The sequence below is a fragment of the Epargyreus clarus genome, unplaced genomic scaffold (genome assembly GCF_041222505.1).
Source record: "Epargyreus clarus isolate Ecla_fem2 unplaced genomic scaffold, WU_Ecla_fem_2.2 ptg000010l, whole genome shotgun sequence".
In the NCBI taxonomy this organism is placed as follows: domain Eukaryota; kingdom Metazoa; phylum Arthropoda; class Insecta; order Lepidoptera; family Hesperiidae; genus Epargyreus; species Epargyreus clarus.
Window position 1 is genome coordinate 6,651,637 of NW_027332218.1, and position 19,806 is coordinate 6,671,442.

The 19,806-nt window shown below is 33.2% G+C and overlaps 1 protein-coding gene across 1 annotated transcript; it reads right to left on the reverse strand.

Annotated features, from left to right (window-relative positions):
- Positions 1-1,012: 1,012 nt before the first annotated feature.
- On the reverse strand, positions 1,013-19,555 carry LOC140745413 (mitochondrial glutamate carrier 1). The gene is made up of 8 exons (XM_073077256.1): positions 19,398-19,555; positions 18,769-18,835; positions 13,552-13,686; positions 12,950-13,099; positions 9,636-9,769; positions 9,003-9,201; positions 5,297-5,437; positions 1,013-4,309 (listed from the first exon to the last, which is right to left on the reverse strand). The coding sequence occupies exons 2-8, from the start codon at positions 18,813-18,815 to the stop codon at positions 4,171-4,173; spliced, it is 945 nt and encodes a 314-aa protein (XP_072933357.1). The 5' UTR covers positions 18,816-18,835; positions 19,398-19,555; the 3' UTR covers positions 1,013-4,170.
- Between the last annotated feature and the right edge of the window lie 251 nt (positions 19,556-19,806).

Here is a 19,806-nt window from a genome sequence, read left to right on the forward strand (position 1 = left end):
GAGAGAAATATTATGCTGTAAAATAATAATGATAAAAATATCACTTTTCTATCGTAATCTTTTGCATCGTCAAAATCGTAGAACAAGTTACTAAAAAAGTCTTTTATGTAAATTATATTTACGAAAATGTAGATTACTAGTATGTGAGTTTTTACGTTTTTTATTAACACATGTTGTTATGGATCCCAGAAAAGGACAGAAGTGCGTTTTAAGGACGCGTTAAGGACAATGTTATCAAATTGTTGTACTGCCGTCGACCTCACACCGCAAGCGAAATCGCGGGTAAAAGTTATAACTAAAATAAATTTGATTTAAAAAATAATATGACGTACGTTGCGGACAACTTTATTCCCGCGCAAATTTAATCGTACGTCCTTATACAAAATTAAATTTCCGGACTTTCAGGTATTTTATAAATAATAGACGTAAATATAGTTTCACGTTTATTGAACACCTATGTCTTTAACCAGCATTAAATTTATAAACTTTTACAACTTTATCTATTTGTCTCATATTTGAACCAACATCTTGCGCAACTTCTTCGGAACAATCTCTTTACAATAGTTTCTAACGGTAAAGTTTTTTGTGACGTGATCCGGTTGTGTATTTTACATGATATTTCGTATTTTTGTAAATCAAATGTTGCTCATGAGGAGCTATTGCGCTATTTTTTAGGATCCATCAGAAAAGACCGCTTCTGAAATAGAATGTCAATTTATTTATGAAATATGTTAAATATAAATTAGATAATTTCCACTGTTCACGTAAGAAGTGCTTGGGTTAGGTGGAAACTATGATAAGAATATTAAAAAAAAAACAAGATGCACTTTTCCCCTATTGCATATATTTAAGGGTTGTAAAATTACCTACAGGACAGATAATGCAGGAATTCTCAAGATTTCTAAAGCGGTCATTTCAGCTCCGGTACATGTGCTACGATTTATAAACATTGTTGATATACATGGAGTCAGTGTGAATACACCTTTAATAAACACAGTCTAATTTACCACTGCAGCTAATCTATTTACAATAATTCATTTATAACTCGGAATGGACCAAAAGCGTTATGTTAAACTATTATTAATTGACGATTACACTGAGTAAATAGCCACTTACACTTTTATATAGATATACTTATTGTCAAATCATGCGGAGGAGCAGCTAATACATGATATGCATTTAAATAATGAATATAGCAGTACAGAAAATATGTCAATCATTTTTATTGCTGTTATAATGTTAAATTAGTAATGTATGTTTCTAGTCTTTCCCAAGAGCCATTGTTCATTGCTCCAAAAACATGGATAATGCAACAAGACCACTCTTGATATTTTTTAATTTTACGTATTTCCGATAAATTGATGGCTATTTATTAATAAATTAAACTTCGCTATTTATGTTACGTTTGATATCATTTTAGTACAAATACATATATTTGTATAAACACTCACGAATTACATTTATAACTGCAAAAAGAGGCTGAAGATAGCAAAGTTTAGTTATGAAAAAAAAAAAAACTGTATTGCAATAAGCAAATCTTGTTAATTCATCCAGTTAATACGACTGTGTGTAGAAGTAACTATAAAAATAGTATAGTACATACCCTTGACTTTAATTGATATCGATAAGGTGTATATCTATATGACAACATTATGATTAGTAAAATAAATTAAATAGGCATATCGTGGCAATGACAGTAACATGTCAGTAAAGAGTAATAAAGCAGAACTTGTTTCATTAATTATTCATCGAAAATGCATACGTATTGTGCTTAATTAAATATATAAAGTATATTGAACACTGGACTTATACGAATAATTATATTTAGCAACAACAAGGCAAAATATTCAAATCTACGTTGCACGCAATCAACTCCTAAATATGTAGTAATCTAAACTCCTACAATACGACGGAAGATTAACATCATAATCATTATAATAATTAGTTAACATTCTCAATTTTGTAAAGGATAAAATTGACATCAATCTGAATATCGGCACGCTTATACTAACACCAATTTTATATTTGATAGATAATTATTGTCAATACGATAGGTGAAGGACAACATCAATAATATTACAGTAAACATACGATTAATACAGATCCTTTGGATCTCCATCTTATGCATAAGGAAACAACTATTAACTCAAAAAAAAATCACACATATGATCAGTTATAATAATAAAGTAACAGAGAGGCAGTTTCAATGCTATTAAATATTAAAAATTAATAATTAAAATATAATGTAACAAGAGAAAATTTCAAACTTTAATTTTAAAGTTAATAATAATCATAATAATCTTAAATGCAATTCGTACAGAAACCTAGCATTAACCTAATAATAACTTTGTGTTTTAGTAACCATTCAGTGACACCATTTTAAAAGTAATAGTTAAAACAATTTCAACAAGCAAATTATATCTAAAACAGCAACAAATATGGTAACAACGTAAATAATATAATTTAATATCACTTCAGTGCTCTCACTAATCCAGGGCTGGTCTGCGCAATACACGAATAAAGCCCCGTTTGTATCTACAGACACAGCGTGCCAGACACGGGCCGTGACAGACAAAACAACAGTTTTGTATACAATATTATTGGCCGGGGCTGTTCGTATGTGTGCGGCCGTACGTTTGATAATAACACGTTATATAACATTGTAAACGAAAATATTATTCTGTCTGTCACAACCTGTCTGGAGATATAAGCGGGGACTAATGTGAAGAATAAAACTGACAGCTGAACACATGGTTGGCCAACACACAAAGAATGTACTCTTTCATAACAAGCAAGATTTGCTGTCGTCGAGAATCGAACACGGAATGTGTCACTTCACATCTTTTATTGTCAATGTAATTAAATACAAATAAACCTTTTGTACATTGTTTTTGTTATGAATAAATTCTTGGCAAACAGTTCTAATTATACGCTTGGGCCATACAATACTGCCATACTGTAAACTGTATACACACCCGTTATTGATAATCGATCTATCCAATGTTTTGCATACCAAAGGTTGACATTTGACAATTTCTGCCAACTAGAAACTGTTAAATTCCGATCTTTGGTAGGCAAAACATTGGATAGATCGATTATTAACAACGGGTGGATACACCCAGTCACCCCGGAAGTTTGTCAAGTGCGAGCACAACTTATAAAATAAACTAAGCATATGAAATTGAGCTATAACACGTATCACTAAAGAATAGTCGCTCTCTTCGAGAGTATTACATTAAACGACAGTCAGTTGATACCGGTAGTGCATTTGTCTTGTATTCATACACTTCATAATACACATAATATCAATTCCCGCCTATTTTTTTATTACACTAATCTCTATTGATATTGACATTGTAATTGATATTGTAATACAGTATTCGGTAAGACATGTGAGCAACTTGGTTCAAGATATTTTTTATCCATTTCTTTACAGTATACAATAAATCAAGATGATTCACAATTAACCATTATCTTGAAATTAGGTTGGTTTTATGTTCAGGTCACGGAATACATTACGTTCAGGTCACAAACAGAAGGTTTATAAAGATGTTTTATATACAATTTATAGATGTTGTGTTTATTAAGATGATGATTGCAGATACTAAGTGAACCTTATCTAATACTGGTTGATGGTCATACCATCTTCGATCTTTCTGCGCAATAAACCTCTGCTTGAGTACAGTAACATAACAATATTGTGCACAAAAATGTGTGTTTTCGTTATATATTTGAAAACATCTTGAATCAAGTTGCATCAGTTTGTTTTGTATTGTAAAATCATGCACCACAATTCAACCATTTCTATAATTTACTACAACTAAACAATTTAAGCGCAAAATTGAATTAAAATGTCATATAAATTACTAACAATATGTAAGAAATAATTTAAATTAAAATTTTATAAAAGTAAAATAATATACAAAATGCACATAAAAGATATTCTGCGCGCATTAGTATTTAAAGATTTTGAAAAAATATATTGTAATACAATAAATTATACACGAAACAAAGTTACGTTTTTTTTTGTATTTTTTATCTTTTCAATATTTTATTAATCAAAATAGATAAATAAATAAATATATATAATAAATAGACATTTGTTGGGATTCGTTCAAGAAAAATTAACAATTTAAATATTGCGCTTCCAGGTCTGTGTAATTGCCAACTTTACTTGTATCCTAGCAATCTTTCCGCTATGCCGACGTAGTAGATGGCCTGGGCGATACCGAACAGCGGCGCGATCACGATCATACGGCAAGCTCCGCCCTTGAAGAACGCCGTGGGACCTTCGTGTGTCAAGGTCTTCCTAAAAAATTTTAACAATTACTAGATTAATAAGCTGCTTGAATAATTGATCATGTTAATTGTTGCTGACTTGTTTAATATAGTAGAAGTACTGTAATATAGTATACACTCTTTGAGACAATGAATCTAAGTTTGTCATACCAACAAATGTACCTATTGAAACCAATGAGCCTTGATCATGCTCATAAAATGAGATAAAACTACATGAAAAAATTATCCTAAATATATGTTTTATAATATTGGAGTACCAAACGAGCTTGCAGTCCACCTGATGGTAAGTCGTTTATATACAGCTGTAACTAACTTCGTATAGAATATGTTCTATTTGAAGCCTATGACATACACTAACACCTGAGGACTAAGTTGTAAATAAGAACTTTATATGTAAATCAGGCAGCATTGAAACCGTTTCATCACAACCGAAAACTATTTCATGCTAAAAATGGTCCTGGGGGTGATACTTCCCGGTTCGAACCATACTGGCTTAACCACATTTCACAACGTTTCACTAGAACGCAAAACCGTTTTACGCTGAAATGGGCGTGTCAGTGGTACCTCCCCGTTCAAAGCGTACTGAATGTACCACCTTTTTTTATTTTTTTTTATCATATAGGAGTAGCAGACGAGCATGCAGTCCACCTGATGGTAGGTGGCTACTGCCACTCATGGACAACTGTAATCAACCCCAGATAGGATTAGATATTCCTACCTGAGGTCGGCCACAGATGCGCCGCTACCTCTGAGGACTAAGCTGGAACGCCTCGGAAAAGTATGTCTCCCGTACCGTCTACCGTCCCGTAGCGCCTAACACTGCTGTTATGAGGCAAAAATAGGTGTGGCGGTGGTGCCGCCGGAGTCGAACCACAAAGGATTCTACCACCTTCAATAAATAGAATATAGCTACACAAAAGCTACATAAATAGAGTATAGCTACACCTGTCGTAAATAGAGTAGAGACACAAAAGGAAGTATATATATATGTACTAACGTGATACAATCCATAATGGAAGTGTACTGTCGCTCGCCGCTGCCCTTGGTGAGTGTCTGCATGCGCGTCTTCACCACGTCCATAGGGTTCACCGCCAGAGCAGCCGTCGAGCCGGACCCGCAGCCCGAGATGAACGACCACCTGTGATAACATAGGCTCATTTAAACCATTCACGATCATATATGATTTTAGACTACAATTGTCGCGGAATTGGAGACATTTTATTATGTAACGGGTATTCACGATATGCGTTTTCTTAGGGTGGGCCAAAAATTATTTTTAATTTTTTTTTCGCTTGATACCATGAGAATATCTTTCAAAATGACGAAACAAAAATTCTGGTAAAGTTTGAGCTCTTAATATTAATATTAAGAGGTGGCGATTTGTAATTTTTAATTTCCCATTTAAATAACACAGGAATATTTTTCTATTTTCTTCAGATTTTTGATAGGTTGGAATGGATAACTGTCGAGTAAAAACAAAAACTTATTTTTGTAGAGAATTTGACGATCTACAAAAAAGGTCTGATATGATTTTTCGCTAGGTTGAGTCCTTTGAAAGTTATTCGAAGTTTAATTCCAACCCGTAATTAGAAAAAAATATTTTAACAATTTTTTGAACTTTATTACAAAATAATGCCTCAAAAGTATAAAATATCTTATTTTTCATTAGTTTTGTACTTTGTATTCGATAAATTTATGGTAAAAAAAAATTTCTATACATTTTGATTTTAATGAAAACTAGCATTTGAATTTGCGCGCGCAAGCGCGCGCCTTAACTATAGAGTTGCATATATTTTTATGTTTATGATATATTGAACCAATCAGATGACGAATAAATTGGCTTCACATATATTTCATCTCAATTTTATTTAGGGATCCATTTTGTAACAACGTGTGGAAAAGATTTGAAAGATTTAAAATTTTATGATATTATACGATGGATTACTCCTATTACTGTTTCAAATTTTTTTACCGCGAATATCAGTCTAGTCTATAATGGCGCCATCTTAACAACGTTATTAACATTTGAATAAAATTAAAGGTTACACTGATGTTCTTTAGCTTTGTTTACTAAATCAGATCTCCGTAGTTTGATTTTTATTCAATCGCATTAAGAAAAGTCATCTTTATTGTTTTAGTTCTGAATTTCTAAATTTAATTATTTGAGATTTTTAGGGCTACTTTATAATGAGCTGCAAACCTATTTTTTTAATCGGTTCTCCCAGCCCAAACGTTTTTGGTCGTAAATTACCTACTGTTAAAGAGGTTATGGCTGTGTTTTTTCATCATCATAAAGTAATGAACGAGACAATTAATGAAAGTGCAGTGAACACAATAATTAAAGTGGAAAAACAATGGCAATCTGCGGGATTACCGATTTGTGGAAGACAAAATGCTATTAAAAAATTGCGAAATTTACATTGTAAGTGGAAAAATTTACAGAAAAGTAGCAACAAAAAAAACTCATCAACTCAAAAAAAAAGTCTCTCTTCCAAAAAATACTAAATGAACTTTTTGATATTACGGATCACAAAAGCCTTGAATCATTAGATGATGATAAAAAGATTTTTCTAGAAGGCCAAAAAAGTTTGAATCGAAGAGGAATTATTAATTTAAGTTCACAACCAGATACCGAATCAGATGCGATGACAGTTGATGAAATAAGTAAGTATTACATTTAATGAACGTGTACTAATATTTACAGGGCTCAGATTAATATTAATTGTTAATGTATTATTTAAGCTCATTCATGAGCTCATCAAGTAAGATTTGTAGCTGTAATTTTATTAAATAACTGAAACTCAGTGAATACAAATTCCAGTTACTTCCAATTTTCGATTAATGATTTCACATCTTCTAAATTTGGCAAATTATTCTGCGATTCTGGCACCACACAATGACTTAACTCTGATGCATGACTTGATTGAGTATAAAGCTGTGAACAGTTCCGTATCAAAAGCAGCTTGTTCAAAAATGATAAATCACCTGTGGTACTTAAGTGAACAGTTGGCCATTATTTCTCTCTTTGACGATAATGTATCTATTCTTGTAAAACAAAAAATGATTCGAGCTTTGAACAAAAATGAAATGAATACTGATCCAAAGAAGAAGAAATTTGAAATTGAGCTAAGAGACTTGGATAGATTGTTATCAGTAGACCTAAGTGATTTTGTATCAAAAAAGTCGCTGATTACATTTCAAATTTTTGATTTACCTACTGACTTTATCAACAAAAATGTAGAATGTTGGACACAGGATGAGAGCTATCAAGAGAATATGGCATTTTTTGAACGTCTCAGCGTGGTCGCATGTCAATGATGTAGCAGAAAGAGGGGTTGCATTGATAGAACAGTATAATAAATGTCTTACGAAAAACGAAGAACAGTTGCAATATTTGCTACAAGTGGTTAAAAATCACCGGCAAAAATTTCCGAATTGTAACAAAACAAATTTAATTTGATTTTATATGAAAAGTGTAAAGATTATAAAATAAAAAATTCCGTGATAATTTAAGAATTATTGAAATTTAGCGTTTATTATTTGATACTACGTAATGGTCAAGTCTATAAAAAATAGCTATTATTTTTCAGGAAATAATTCTGTTCTTTAAGTCATTGTTCAGGTAAAGTAAAGTTCTGATTTTTTTTCAATGAAGTAGGGAAAAATGTATTACTTTGACGATATTTTATTCACTTTTGATTTAATTTTAACAAAAATGAGATACTTCATACTTTTGAGGCATTATTTTGTAATAAAGTTCAAAAAATTGTAAAAATGATTTTTTATAATTACGGGTTGGAATTAAACTTCGAATAACTTTCAAAGGACTCAACCTAGCGAAAAATCATATCAAACCTTTTTTGTAGATCGTCAAATTCTCTACAAAAATAAGTTTTTGTTTTTACTCGACAGTTATCCATTCCAACCTATCAAAAATCGAAAGAAAATAGAAAAATATTCCTGTGTTATTTAAATGGGAAATTAAAAATTACAAATCGCCACCTCTTAATATTAATATTAAGAGCTCAAACTTTAACAGAATTTTTGTTTCGTCATTTTGAAAGATATTTTCATGGTATCAAGCGAAAAAAAAATTAAAAATAATTTTTGGCCCACCCTAGCGTTTTCTATTGGCGATATTTCGACTCAGTTGCATGGATCGTGGTCACGGCGAAAAAATATTTATCATCAAATTTAAAAACACAAACTTTATGGTAATAATCCAGTAGCACATCCACAAACAAAGAGAAACATTTTTAATTTATTTTGGACCTACGATCTTGCTTTTATTAGATGGTGGTAGGATATTTTTGGCATACTATTTTTAAATACATGTTTTTTTAATTATAATTAATCGATGCCTTATTATAGTTTCTTTTTAAAAAGGGTTTTTTTTTCTCTAAAAAAGAAACAAGTAGCCATAAAGTAATTGTTACATTCCTTCACTTGAAAAAATATTATTTTCATTATAATGTACGTATATAGTATGTACGTATGTAATGTAAGTAAGTATGTAATGTATGTATGTTATTTGAATAAAAAAAATTAAGAAATTTTCAAGTACCTCACTCCCTTTAAATGACAGTTGATGGGATTATACCAGACCTGCCCGCCCATTTTTTCTCGCCCTCGTACCTAATATGGGGTATATTTACCTATATATTTACCTACTTTGTACGTCCCAAGTCCCAACTAGAACTCACCAGAAGGGCGTGGCGCCGGTGACGGGGTCCTTGGGGCCGAGGTCGTTGAGCGTCGCGAACAGCGGGAAGTACACGACGCTGAAGGACACGTCCCTGGCCGCCGTGGCCGTGATGCCCTTGTACAGGCCGAACACGCCGCGCTCCGCGAGCAACTTGCGCGTTATCTGCATCGCCGTCACACGCTCGAACTTGCGACCCTCTACCATTTGAAAGAAATAGATATAAGAAATGTAACTTACAAAATAAATGGCTTGATGAAAACTTTATATTTTAGCCCCTGATCGGGGGAAACTGCAGCTGAGCAGAGAAACATACGTTTTTATTTAAGCAAACGAGCATGCTGTTCAGCCGATTGTAAGTACCACTGCCACAGATGGACATAATTATGTGATTACACATTAACAAATTAAGGGTTGATTGAACAATAAAATTAGGGTTCCACCTGAGTCTTGATCTACAGAATAAGTTAAAACGCTTCGGATAACTATGTCTTCCTTACCCCACTCTTCAAAGTGGAACGCAGAAGCATTTAACACTCACTATAACACAGAAATAGGTCAGCTGGCACCTTACCATCACATGTACTGAAGCTCGTTTGCTACTTCTATATATAAAAAAATGTTGATTACTAACCAGCTTTAGCCTGTGCAGCTATTCGGCCCTGATCCTGCATCTGAATCTTGAGCAGCTCCATGGGCGTGGTGATGACGATCTGACACGCGCCCGCCATACCACCCGCCAACATTTGCCGAAATACAGGTAGAGATCTGAAACCAAAAATATAAGTACATATAAGTGTTTACCTTTACAAAGTTTGTAAAATATTATTTTATTCATCGGTGAATTATGCTTTTCCGAATTGTCGGATATACAGAAATTTAAATATTAAGTCAATACCCACATAAGACTTAATTTTTATTTTTGGCATAAAAATTTCAATACGTTTTATTAACATTGAAATAATTCAGTTTTTTCTATAGTAGTTTCTTTGTAATATAGACTGCACAAGTGCACATGTATCAAGTTTAACTTTTCATTGGAAAGCAAACATATCGATTTCAAACTATGACGCCAACAGTTCCAGTCGTTTATTTGCTCGCCCTTCATTGCCAGTTTTCAAGATAATTGATTACAATTAAAGAGCGTGTGTGTTTTATGTATGCAAGTAAAAAAGTCTTTGAACATTTCTACCGTGCCTAGAGGGGCAATGTCTCTTTCCCATACCCCCTCTCTATTATCTCTCTCTCTCTCTCTCTACTATCTCTATTCCCACTCTAGAAATGCAAACTCCGCCGTTATATACCACCCACAGCATCACTCTGGATGATCAACAACATCCATCTATTGGGGTACTGTTAAGAGCTATGAAAGATTTAGACGAACCGGCATACGCACAACATAAGTATACTTACGTAATAGGCAATACACGAAAATAACTTGTTGTTTGTGTTAATCGCGTTTTGCTCTAAATTGTCAATGTCAATGTACCGTGCTGGTCTAATTTTAGTAGATGGAGCTCGGCAGGAATCTAAAATAATACGGCATCTACGCATACATTGTTACTCTTACGTCGTCATGTTAATAGTGGGTTGATATGTGAACGAGCTATCTTTATCAATCATTCGCATCGCTTGACACTTGATAGAGATTGAGTGGATTGTTCAATGATAAGTGTTTATTAAGGAGATCGATTCGGAGATGCGTCTGATGAAATTTATTTTTGTTTTTCATAAAAAAAAATGTAAAGCCTGTCTTTCTTTCCACATTTTTTTAGTCAACATTATAATTATTTATTATTACGCTATTATTATTTATACTTGCCTAACTTGTTAGTTAACCTGATGAATCAGTAAAATAGGAATTCAAAGGTGTGTAAAAGTCTTCTAATAAACGCTAGACCCTTCGAATAATTACGGCCTACACTCGTAACCAAGCCACTCTAAGAGCAGATCCGTGGCCAACAATAGGCCAAAAATTGATTAATGGCAAACATTTTTGGCATCGTCGATTTATTATACAATTTACTACCACATTTTGTTCACCGAATCACTATTTCCTAAGACACGCCCAATAAAAGTATCGCCAAATCATACAAGTTGTATGATGATGTATGATACAAATATCATTCAATAATACTTTCATTGTATGATACGCCCCCATCAATCAATTCAGTCTTTGCGGAATTACGCATACTTGCCAACAATGTCCTAATGGTAGGGCTTTATATTTATACGAGTAATAATTTACTGAAACATTTACATGTGAAATAACTATCTTAGTCGTCAGCTCTTCAGGGCAACGCACCCGTAATCGACTTCAAGTAAAACCCCCTATTCTTAATGGAGTCGATCCATAAGTAACCACCAGATGGACCAATTGCTCGTTTGTTATATAAAACAGTACCTTCTTTGTTATATAAAAATGTTTAATTTTATACTCTATACTAGCAATGTAGTATTACTAGGAGAGGCCCATTGCGCAAATCCCGCGCGTAATCAAATATGTTACGTAATCACACGTCCGTCAGGAAGCGTCAGTTCGAAGGCGGAACACACCGTTGGCGACTCCTTCAGTGTCATGACGATAATGTCCGACCTTGGTTTACACCGAGACATTACGTTTACATAAATATAAACAAAAGCCCATTTATATTTGCTCGTAACAATTTTACTCGTCAATAACGACTAACCGAATAGAATACGAATTGCACAATATTTCATATTAAAGTTTTTTTTTATATTATAGGAATAACAGACGAGCATGCAGTCTACCCGATGGTATGTGGCTATCTGTAATCACTAGGATTAGATATTCCTACCTGAGGTCAGCCACATATGCGCCGCTACCCCTGGAAGGACCCCTGAGGACTAAGCTGGAACGCCTTGGAAAAGTATGTCTCCCTTACCACAAGCCCTTCAAACCAGGACACAGCAGGGCTTAACGTTACTGTTATGAGGCAGAAATAGGTGTGACGGTGGTGCCACCGGAGTCGAACCACAAAGGGTTATACCACCTTCAAAGTTCGTCTACAAATCGTAGAAACAGAGACTAAAATAATATATAAGAACTATATAAGACTAAAATTCACTGGACACTAATTGCTTTTAACAAATGGACAACATAATAAATAATATATAGCTTCTAGTTCAAGGCCTATTTGACAAATCTATTACTATGTTAGGCATGTATTATGTTACTTTGTCTACTGTCACTAAAACGTTGGCATTACTAAACGGACATAAAGTGGATAAAGCTAAGTGGATAGGAGACGCTAACCCACTTAAGTTTGCCGCCGACAGGTGTATTGTTATCAACGACGTCATCAATATCTTCGAACATTATATTGAACGGGGGCATAAATATTGGAAAGGGATTCAACCTCTGCTCTCACGGACAACATAACCGAGCTTTTACGTAATTTTGCGTAATGTTATAATATTTGAATATCTAGGAGTCTATTTTGTGTGCGCAGTTTTATTACATTTCTATTGCCTAGTACTGCGAATGAGTATTGGCACTTATTTAGCTCATGTACTAGTATTACTTTTCCTTCAAGAATGGACAACCTGTGTGGTGGAGCAATCACAATCGTCTAATGCAAGGACGTTCCGGATTCGATCCCAAGCCAGATATACATTATCATCAACCCATTACAGGGCACGGGTCTCCTCTCAGAATGAGAAGAATTAGGCCATAGTCAACCGCGCTGGCCAAGTGCGTATTGGTAGACTTCACATACCTTTAAAAACATCTTCACATACCTTTAAAAACATTTTTTTAAGATTTCTCAGGTATGCAGGTGTCTCACCAGCCAGATATACATCTATATGAAATTAAATTCCTTTCCTGGAGATGGACATTTGTGGATTCGTCTTTGTGTGTGTCCATAGCATCCACACAGAGCCCTATGAGTGTAGAAAGCGTTATTTTTTAACCATATGTCTTACCCGTCGGGCAAAGTGAGGTAGAACCGGAACATGTCGTTAGCAGCCAGCTTGATGGCCTTCTCAGGCGTAATGAGGATGATGTTCACCGCCGAGCCCCTGTACATGCCGAAGTAGCCCTCTGCCGCGTATGTCTTCTTGAAGCAGTCCAACCTGAGAAATACATATTAATGGTTAATAATTAATGTTGAATAAAATTTCTTGTATTTTTTTTCTAATATGTCCTCTATGATCATTCAAGTTACTTAATGGTAGGTCACGGCTTCTCTTAGTCATCGCTTCATCTTTATGCCTTATTTTTAAAGTCATGACTTACATTGATATTGGCATTGAGGAAGGTGATCACTAAGGACGATATACGGTCAATAATAATAAAGCAACAGGGTCATTAGACTCAGTTTTTAAGGTTTTCAAATCTCTCACATATTCGCAATGCTAAGTATCGCAATAGTAAGTAGTAAATATACATCGTAGATACATCAAATTATGAGAAATCTAGACGCGTACTGCGTTAACAGTTTTTTTACGGATGACTTCATTTGGCAAATTTATTTAGAGTAAACAAATAAAGAGACTAATTGTGTAAGGAATATGTATACACTTACATGTTCTTATACTGCTTCTCGCCATTGGGTCCAACCGTCTGGTTCTGCAGACGAGTCTTCACGAGATCCAGGGGAAATACCACCGACACACCGATGATGCCAGCGATGCCGCCGTTTATAATTTTTGGAAGCAATCTGTTCAAGTAATCGATAAAAAATTCGATTTAAAGTAATGTTATTATTATATCAGTATATTTTTTATTACTACAAATAAATGTGATATATTGTAGAGGCTTGATTAACCGGACTGTTTGTGTAAGGCATTCGGATAATCGAAAGTTTGGTCAATTCAATCTACTAATAAAGAAAACCTATTTTTTTTTATTTTCTTTAACGGTCCTAGCAGATATGTTAGTATGTATGTAGCATCGGTGATCGATTATTTTACTGATTGTCGTTAGATCTAGCGGCCTAACTGCTAACTAGGCTGTGAGGTAAATTACAAAGTTACTTGATCGCGGTTTCAATCCAGATCGATAAAGGAGAAATACATTTAAAACAACAAAATGTAAAAAGTATGCGAACGACAGAGTTGTTAACTATCTTAGAACTTGTACTATCATAAATTGCGATTACTTGTATCTCGCTGGTTAATTAATTATAATTAGTAATTTTATTCATGCTATGAATAGGTCAACCAGTTGTATTAAATGACTATGCAAATAAACCATACAACAAATTGAACATAGTACCTAACATACTTTTTATTGTATATGATACACATATTTTGTATTATTATTACATACATAAGTATACATAACGAATTTATCAATTGGCAAACCAGCCAACTCCATATACATACACTTAAAACTTGGCGCCATACGAAATAGACCCCTTTAATAGCGTTTTATGGAAAGAATAATTTTTATATCGTAATTGTTGTTTTTGCAGATCCCCTAGAATTACTTCATGCAATCTAAACCAATGAAAACTTTTAACGAGATTGGAGCTGCCTGATTTGCGATTTAAGGTATCGATATGTATCTTGCACGTTTGCATATAAATAGTGATTATCTCGATATCTCAATAAAATGTTATAAATTATACAATCAATAAGTTATAATCCCTAAATCTTATTCTATAACTAAGAACAAATAAAATTATATCACCTTCCATAAAAATGGTAACATTAAGCTCTGTAAACATGTAGATAAGGATACAATAGGCCAAGTATTATTTGTATTTAACGATTATTGTCATCAGAAGAAAGATAAGGAAATTTTATTTATTTAAGATAATACTTTGGAATGTCTTGTTTCCGTAATAATATCAAACTCAATTACGTTCAGACTCCTGCGTGACGTACAAAACCTTTTTACTGTCCGCATAATATAACTATTTTTATTAAAATTTTGAACTCTAGGTAGGTTATATTTTACCGAATTATTGCTACAATACAAAAGTTGAAAAGACGATTTTTGAAAGTTCATAAATCCTCAATAGTTTTTAGATAATGAACACTAATAATTTCTCAAATCTCCATAATTCCAAAATAGTTCGGCGAATAAAATTAAATTGAATGCAATTTTTAAAAAAAATGCATTCATATAATGAAATCTTTAATAATCCACCAAATTCTGCTATTGTGGAGTTTCCTTGTTCGGTTCGCACATTTTTTATGGATATATTCGCAACGCTTGTTTTGAATTGCAAACGTAACTGTTGGTCGACAGCCAAACGTCGATTGCACATCACTGACGGTAAACAACGCCACCACACCCTCCATCGTCACGGAACGGTTATTTTTACCGTATATTTGTGACAAACGATGCTGTCAAATTTTCATGAACAACAAGGAAAATACTATTTTTCATACACAATACTTGTAGACAGATATTGACAAATTTCAATATTTGAAAGGCAAGATTGTTGATTACAGAGGGTTAGCTGCTTTTCGGATGTAAAAGATACAGCGATTAACCGCTTTAATACGCACATGCTTCCAAATGGGTTGCAGCTACTTTTGAACATTCAACGAAGTAAGTGAACGTGAAACACAATGCATCATTAATTCAGCCGCTAAAACAAGTTTTTGAAATCGCGCATTTTGATACCAAGTTAATGAAATCGCGAAAACATAGTGCAACAACGATGCAATCCCTAAAACGTGAATCACCGATGCTAAAAGATAGCTAGTCTGCTCGGACCTCAATAATGTTACATCTACCCTTTTGTTTTGGGTTAAGTGCTATGGTGGAACTAACTAAATTCGCTGAATGTTAAATAAATAAACTAATTTTAACACAACAACATTGCTATGTAAGATAACGATGTAACTTAATTCTGACCGTCACAGCAACGTCTGTCTTTGTTATAGACATGGTATAGACTGCAAGTTATATTAAAAAATGTATTCGCGATCTATTTCGATATTTCATGTTGCCGGCGAAATTCATGAGCGTCAGTGGCTACATATTTTTAAATGGACAGCATGCAAGTTTGCTTTTCATAATATTTAAAAACGTAAGTCAGCAGATCTCTGGAAAACCCCTATAATCAGTTGTGTTGTTTATAAAACCTAATCTCGTTGACTAAGTTATCTTGGCAACGACGAGGCACGAGAGGAAAATCGATGCCTTGTTACCAACGCGACGATATAGTAGCGACCGATAAGAAAACCCCGCCCATGAGTGCAATCTTCGATCGACATCTTATGAAATTAAGATAAATTATGAACCTTTCTTCTGTGTTTTTTCTCATAATCTTTATAATTAGAACCCGGCTAATATTGAAAGAGTTGAATTTTTATTTTTAATTATTTATAAGGTTATAAAGAATCGAATTTACAGCGTACTTGTAGATACAATTATTTTTTCTTCCTTACAAATTCACAGCGTTTCGTGACGGGAATACGAATTTCAAATGCCGATAATATAATCGCGCGAACAATACTTCATTAGAATGGATGGAAAAGTAGAAGTCTTATAAATTGCAGTATCCAATGGCGCCAATTCAATCAGTATCGGCATTCGAACATTATTGTTGGAAGCCCTATTTCTGAATGATTGGAATTATGATCTTTACTTATTGTCTGATTTTTTATACTTCAATTTATAAATCTTCTTATATACAAAATTCTCGTGTCACAAATGTTAGTAATCGTACTCCTCCGAAACGGCTTTACCGATTTTCACCAAATTTTATATGCATATTCAGTAGGTCTGAGAATCGGCTACTATCTATTTTTCATACCCCTAAGTGATAAGGGTTATTCACCCTTAACATTTTTTTATTTATATGGCAACACAACGTTTTAGAGTCGTTAAGATTCGCGAAATTATAAATTGTGCATTAGAATAGCAATGTTCTTGCTCACAATCTGATAAGCAGACATTGTCGATGTTATGTAGAATATGTACAATTTATTTAAAATATTTTCTTTTCGTTATAAAAGGGCCCCGTGAATGTCGACAGACATTGAACTTGTCAGGCACGGGTCGTGGCACAAAAACATTTTTAATTTCATATTTTAACAGGCCTATCCCGCATTTGCGCAATGCTCAGCTGTATTACACTCTTGATAATAAAAAGGTTTATACAGGTAGTGATTAATACACATCGTACTGGAGAATATTTTTTTGTCTGCCACGACACGCGTCTGACACGCTCTATGTCTGTACATCTAAATTTCTAAATGAACCTGATATCTTTTCTGAGTAAGATTTGTAAATAGACTTATTAAATTATATGTGGCACTTACAAAATGTATTACTAAAATTTGTGGCACTTAAAAATGCGCAAGCACCAAATTATATCATCAGTGATGATCATCACTATGACATTGTGTATCTCTGACAGCATTGTAGATCTATGAATTTTATTTTACAAATGGCCTTTTTAATTTTCTACAGTCATGGCTAACTATGTAATTAGTGAGTTGAATAGACAACCGGTATCACATGAATAGTTAATTTAGTACGAGTGCCAACTTGCAATGAGCCATACTAATATTTGCAACACAATACACTATATTTAGGACAACCTATTTTTTTTTTTTTTTTTTTTATAATATAAGAGTAGCAGACGAGCATGCAGTCCACCTGACGGTAAGTGGCTACTGCCGCCCATGGACATCTGTAATAAACCCCAGATAGGATTAGATATTCCTACCTGAGGTCGGCCACAGATGCGCCGCTACCCCTGAGGACTAAGCTGGGATGCCTCGGAAAAGTCTTTCTCCCTTACCACACCCTTCAAACCGGAACACAGCAGCACCTAACACTGCAGTTATTAGGTAGAAATAGGTGTGGCGGTGGTGCCGCCGGAGTCGAACCACAAAGGGTTCTACCACCTAAGGTGTTACTTTGATGTACTCTTACATTGTAGAGGAATTGGAGTTTTTTTTACAAGGAACAATCATTTTGGCACTAAATAGGAATTTAGTTTTAATTGTAATACTGTAATAGTGTAATACTGTCATTAGGTATAAAATATTTTTTGATCCTTGAATAATATGGACTGTTTTTAGAAACTGAAACTATTAATGTTTCGTCATTGGAAAAAATATATACAGAAATTTGAGTATTTAGGGCAATTGGTTACACAATTGTTTTAATTACGAGTACAGGTAATTACCTTCACCTAATTATTTTCTATCTGTTTCATTGTATTCATGACAACTTGTTTATGTTTTTAGAACAATATATTAGGTTTTCAGATAACAGATACAGAATCAACAGTCTCTCTTTCCTAACACAAAGTGATTGAAAGAATGACATTTGGTTGTCAAGTCACATTGTAATAAATATGTTTCAAATTTGTTATTTCTATCAAATAATAGTATTTGGATTTCAATAAGGAAAACAAGTGATATTTTCATTATAATATGTAGACAAGTAAATTAATGTAAAGAAATTTAAATTTATCAAATTATGAATTCTATTTTACTAAATATTCTCAGGGCATTTTAATATGGTATACATGGGATCATATGTAATTCCTTTTTTATATTTCTCCAGTGTTATTGCAATGTGCTAAATATACATAATTACTTAGGTACATAATATTCAATTTATATTATGACCATCTAAGTATCCAAAGTGAATAAAGATTTGTTTTGTAAATTTGTAGCAAATGTAAATTTCAATGTAAATTGTGTTACAATAATATGTTCTAAATTTTCCATTTAAAATCCTATTAGAGTCATTACTCCAATAATACATTACCAAATAGTGGTAATGGTAACATAAATCTTGCAGTACGGTGTTAAATACTTACGAAAACTGTTGTGGTGGTTGGTTGGGTTTAGCTGCTCCTCCGCTCATTTTGGCTGATTTTGGGTGACCTGATAAATGAATTTACAATTATTTTGGGGAAATTTTATCCATTTCGATTTAAGTCCTACTAATTCATTAATAAAAACAGTAATTGAGATGATTAGATTTTTTTGCAATCTAATTGAAAATTTTATTGCTAATACCATGATATTGTGATATATGCATTGATAGAAGGTAAAGAGTAAGTTTATATTACATTATATGAAATAAAAAATAATTAGATAACAGAGTACTATTTTTTTTAATTCGGGCAATATTTTTTAATTTCATAATTAGGGGTTCTTTCGAAAAAACATTATGGATATGACATGGGTCCTGAACCGGTTCAATATAAATGGTCTGAAAAATCAATACAGCGAAATCTTTCTTTGAATTTTACGTGAACAGATGAATTAGTCAAGTTGTCAAATAAATCAGTTGTGTAATAATATGTGTTAAAAATTGATTTAAAATTACACAATACTACGCGAAAAATATAAAATATTTTTTTTTAATTTGCTAGCACATTCAAATCTTTTTTCCTGAAGTTAGTTTTTTACGTAATCGGATCGATATTTGCCGTACGCTTACCTGTCTATGTTTATACTGCTATTACAAAGTATGATTTAGAAAAATATGGTTTGTGTTAAAAAAATAACATGGCGAATTTGATGTGAAATAACAATGCCCAATCGAAGGCAAGGGCGACCGGAACGCGATCAAGTTTAATTTTTTGTGACAAATGTGACAGCTGTCAGTTACAATGCTGCCAGATGTCAAACTCAAGATGTAAAATACTGGCTGCTTATTATTACCACATCACACAGTAAGCAAACACAAAAGTTTTGTTCATTGTTGGCCTTTTAAATTATTGGTTTACTTTCGAGTGTTACTGCTAGTATTAATATATACCTATGGTATTTTAATATACCTATTCTTATTAATCTATAAATGGAGAAGAGACAATAAATAATTATATACTTTTGAATAAGTCATTATA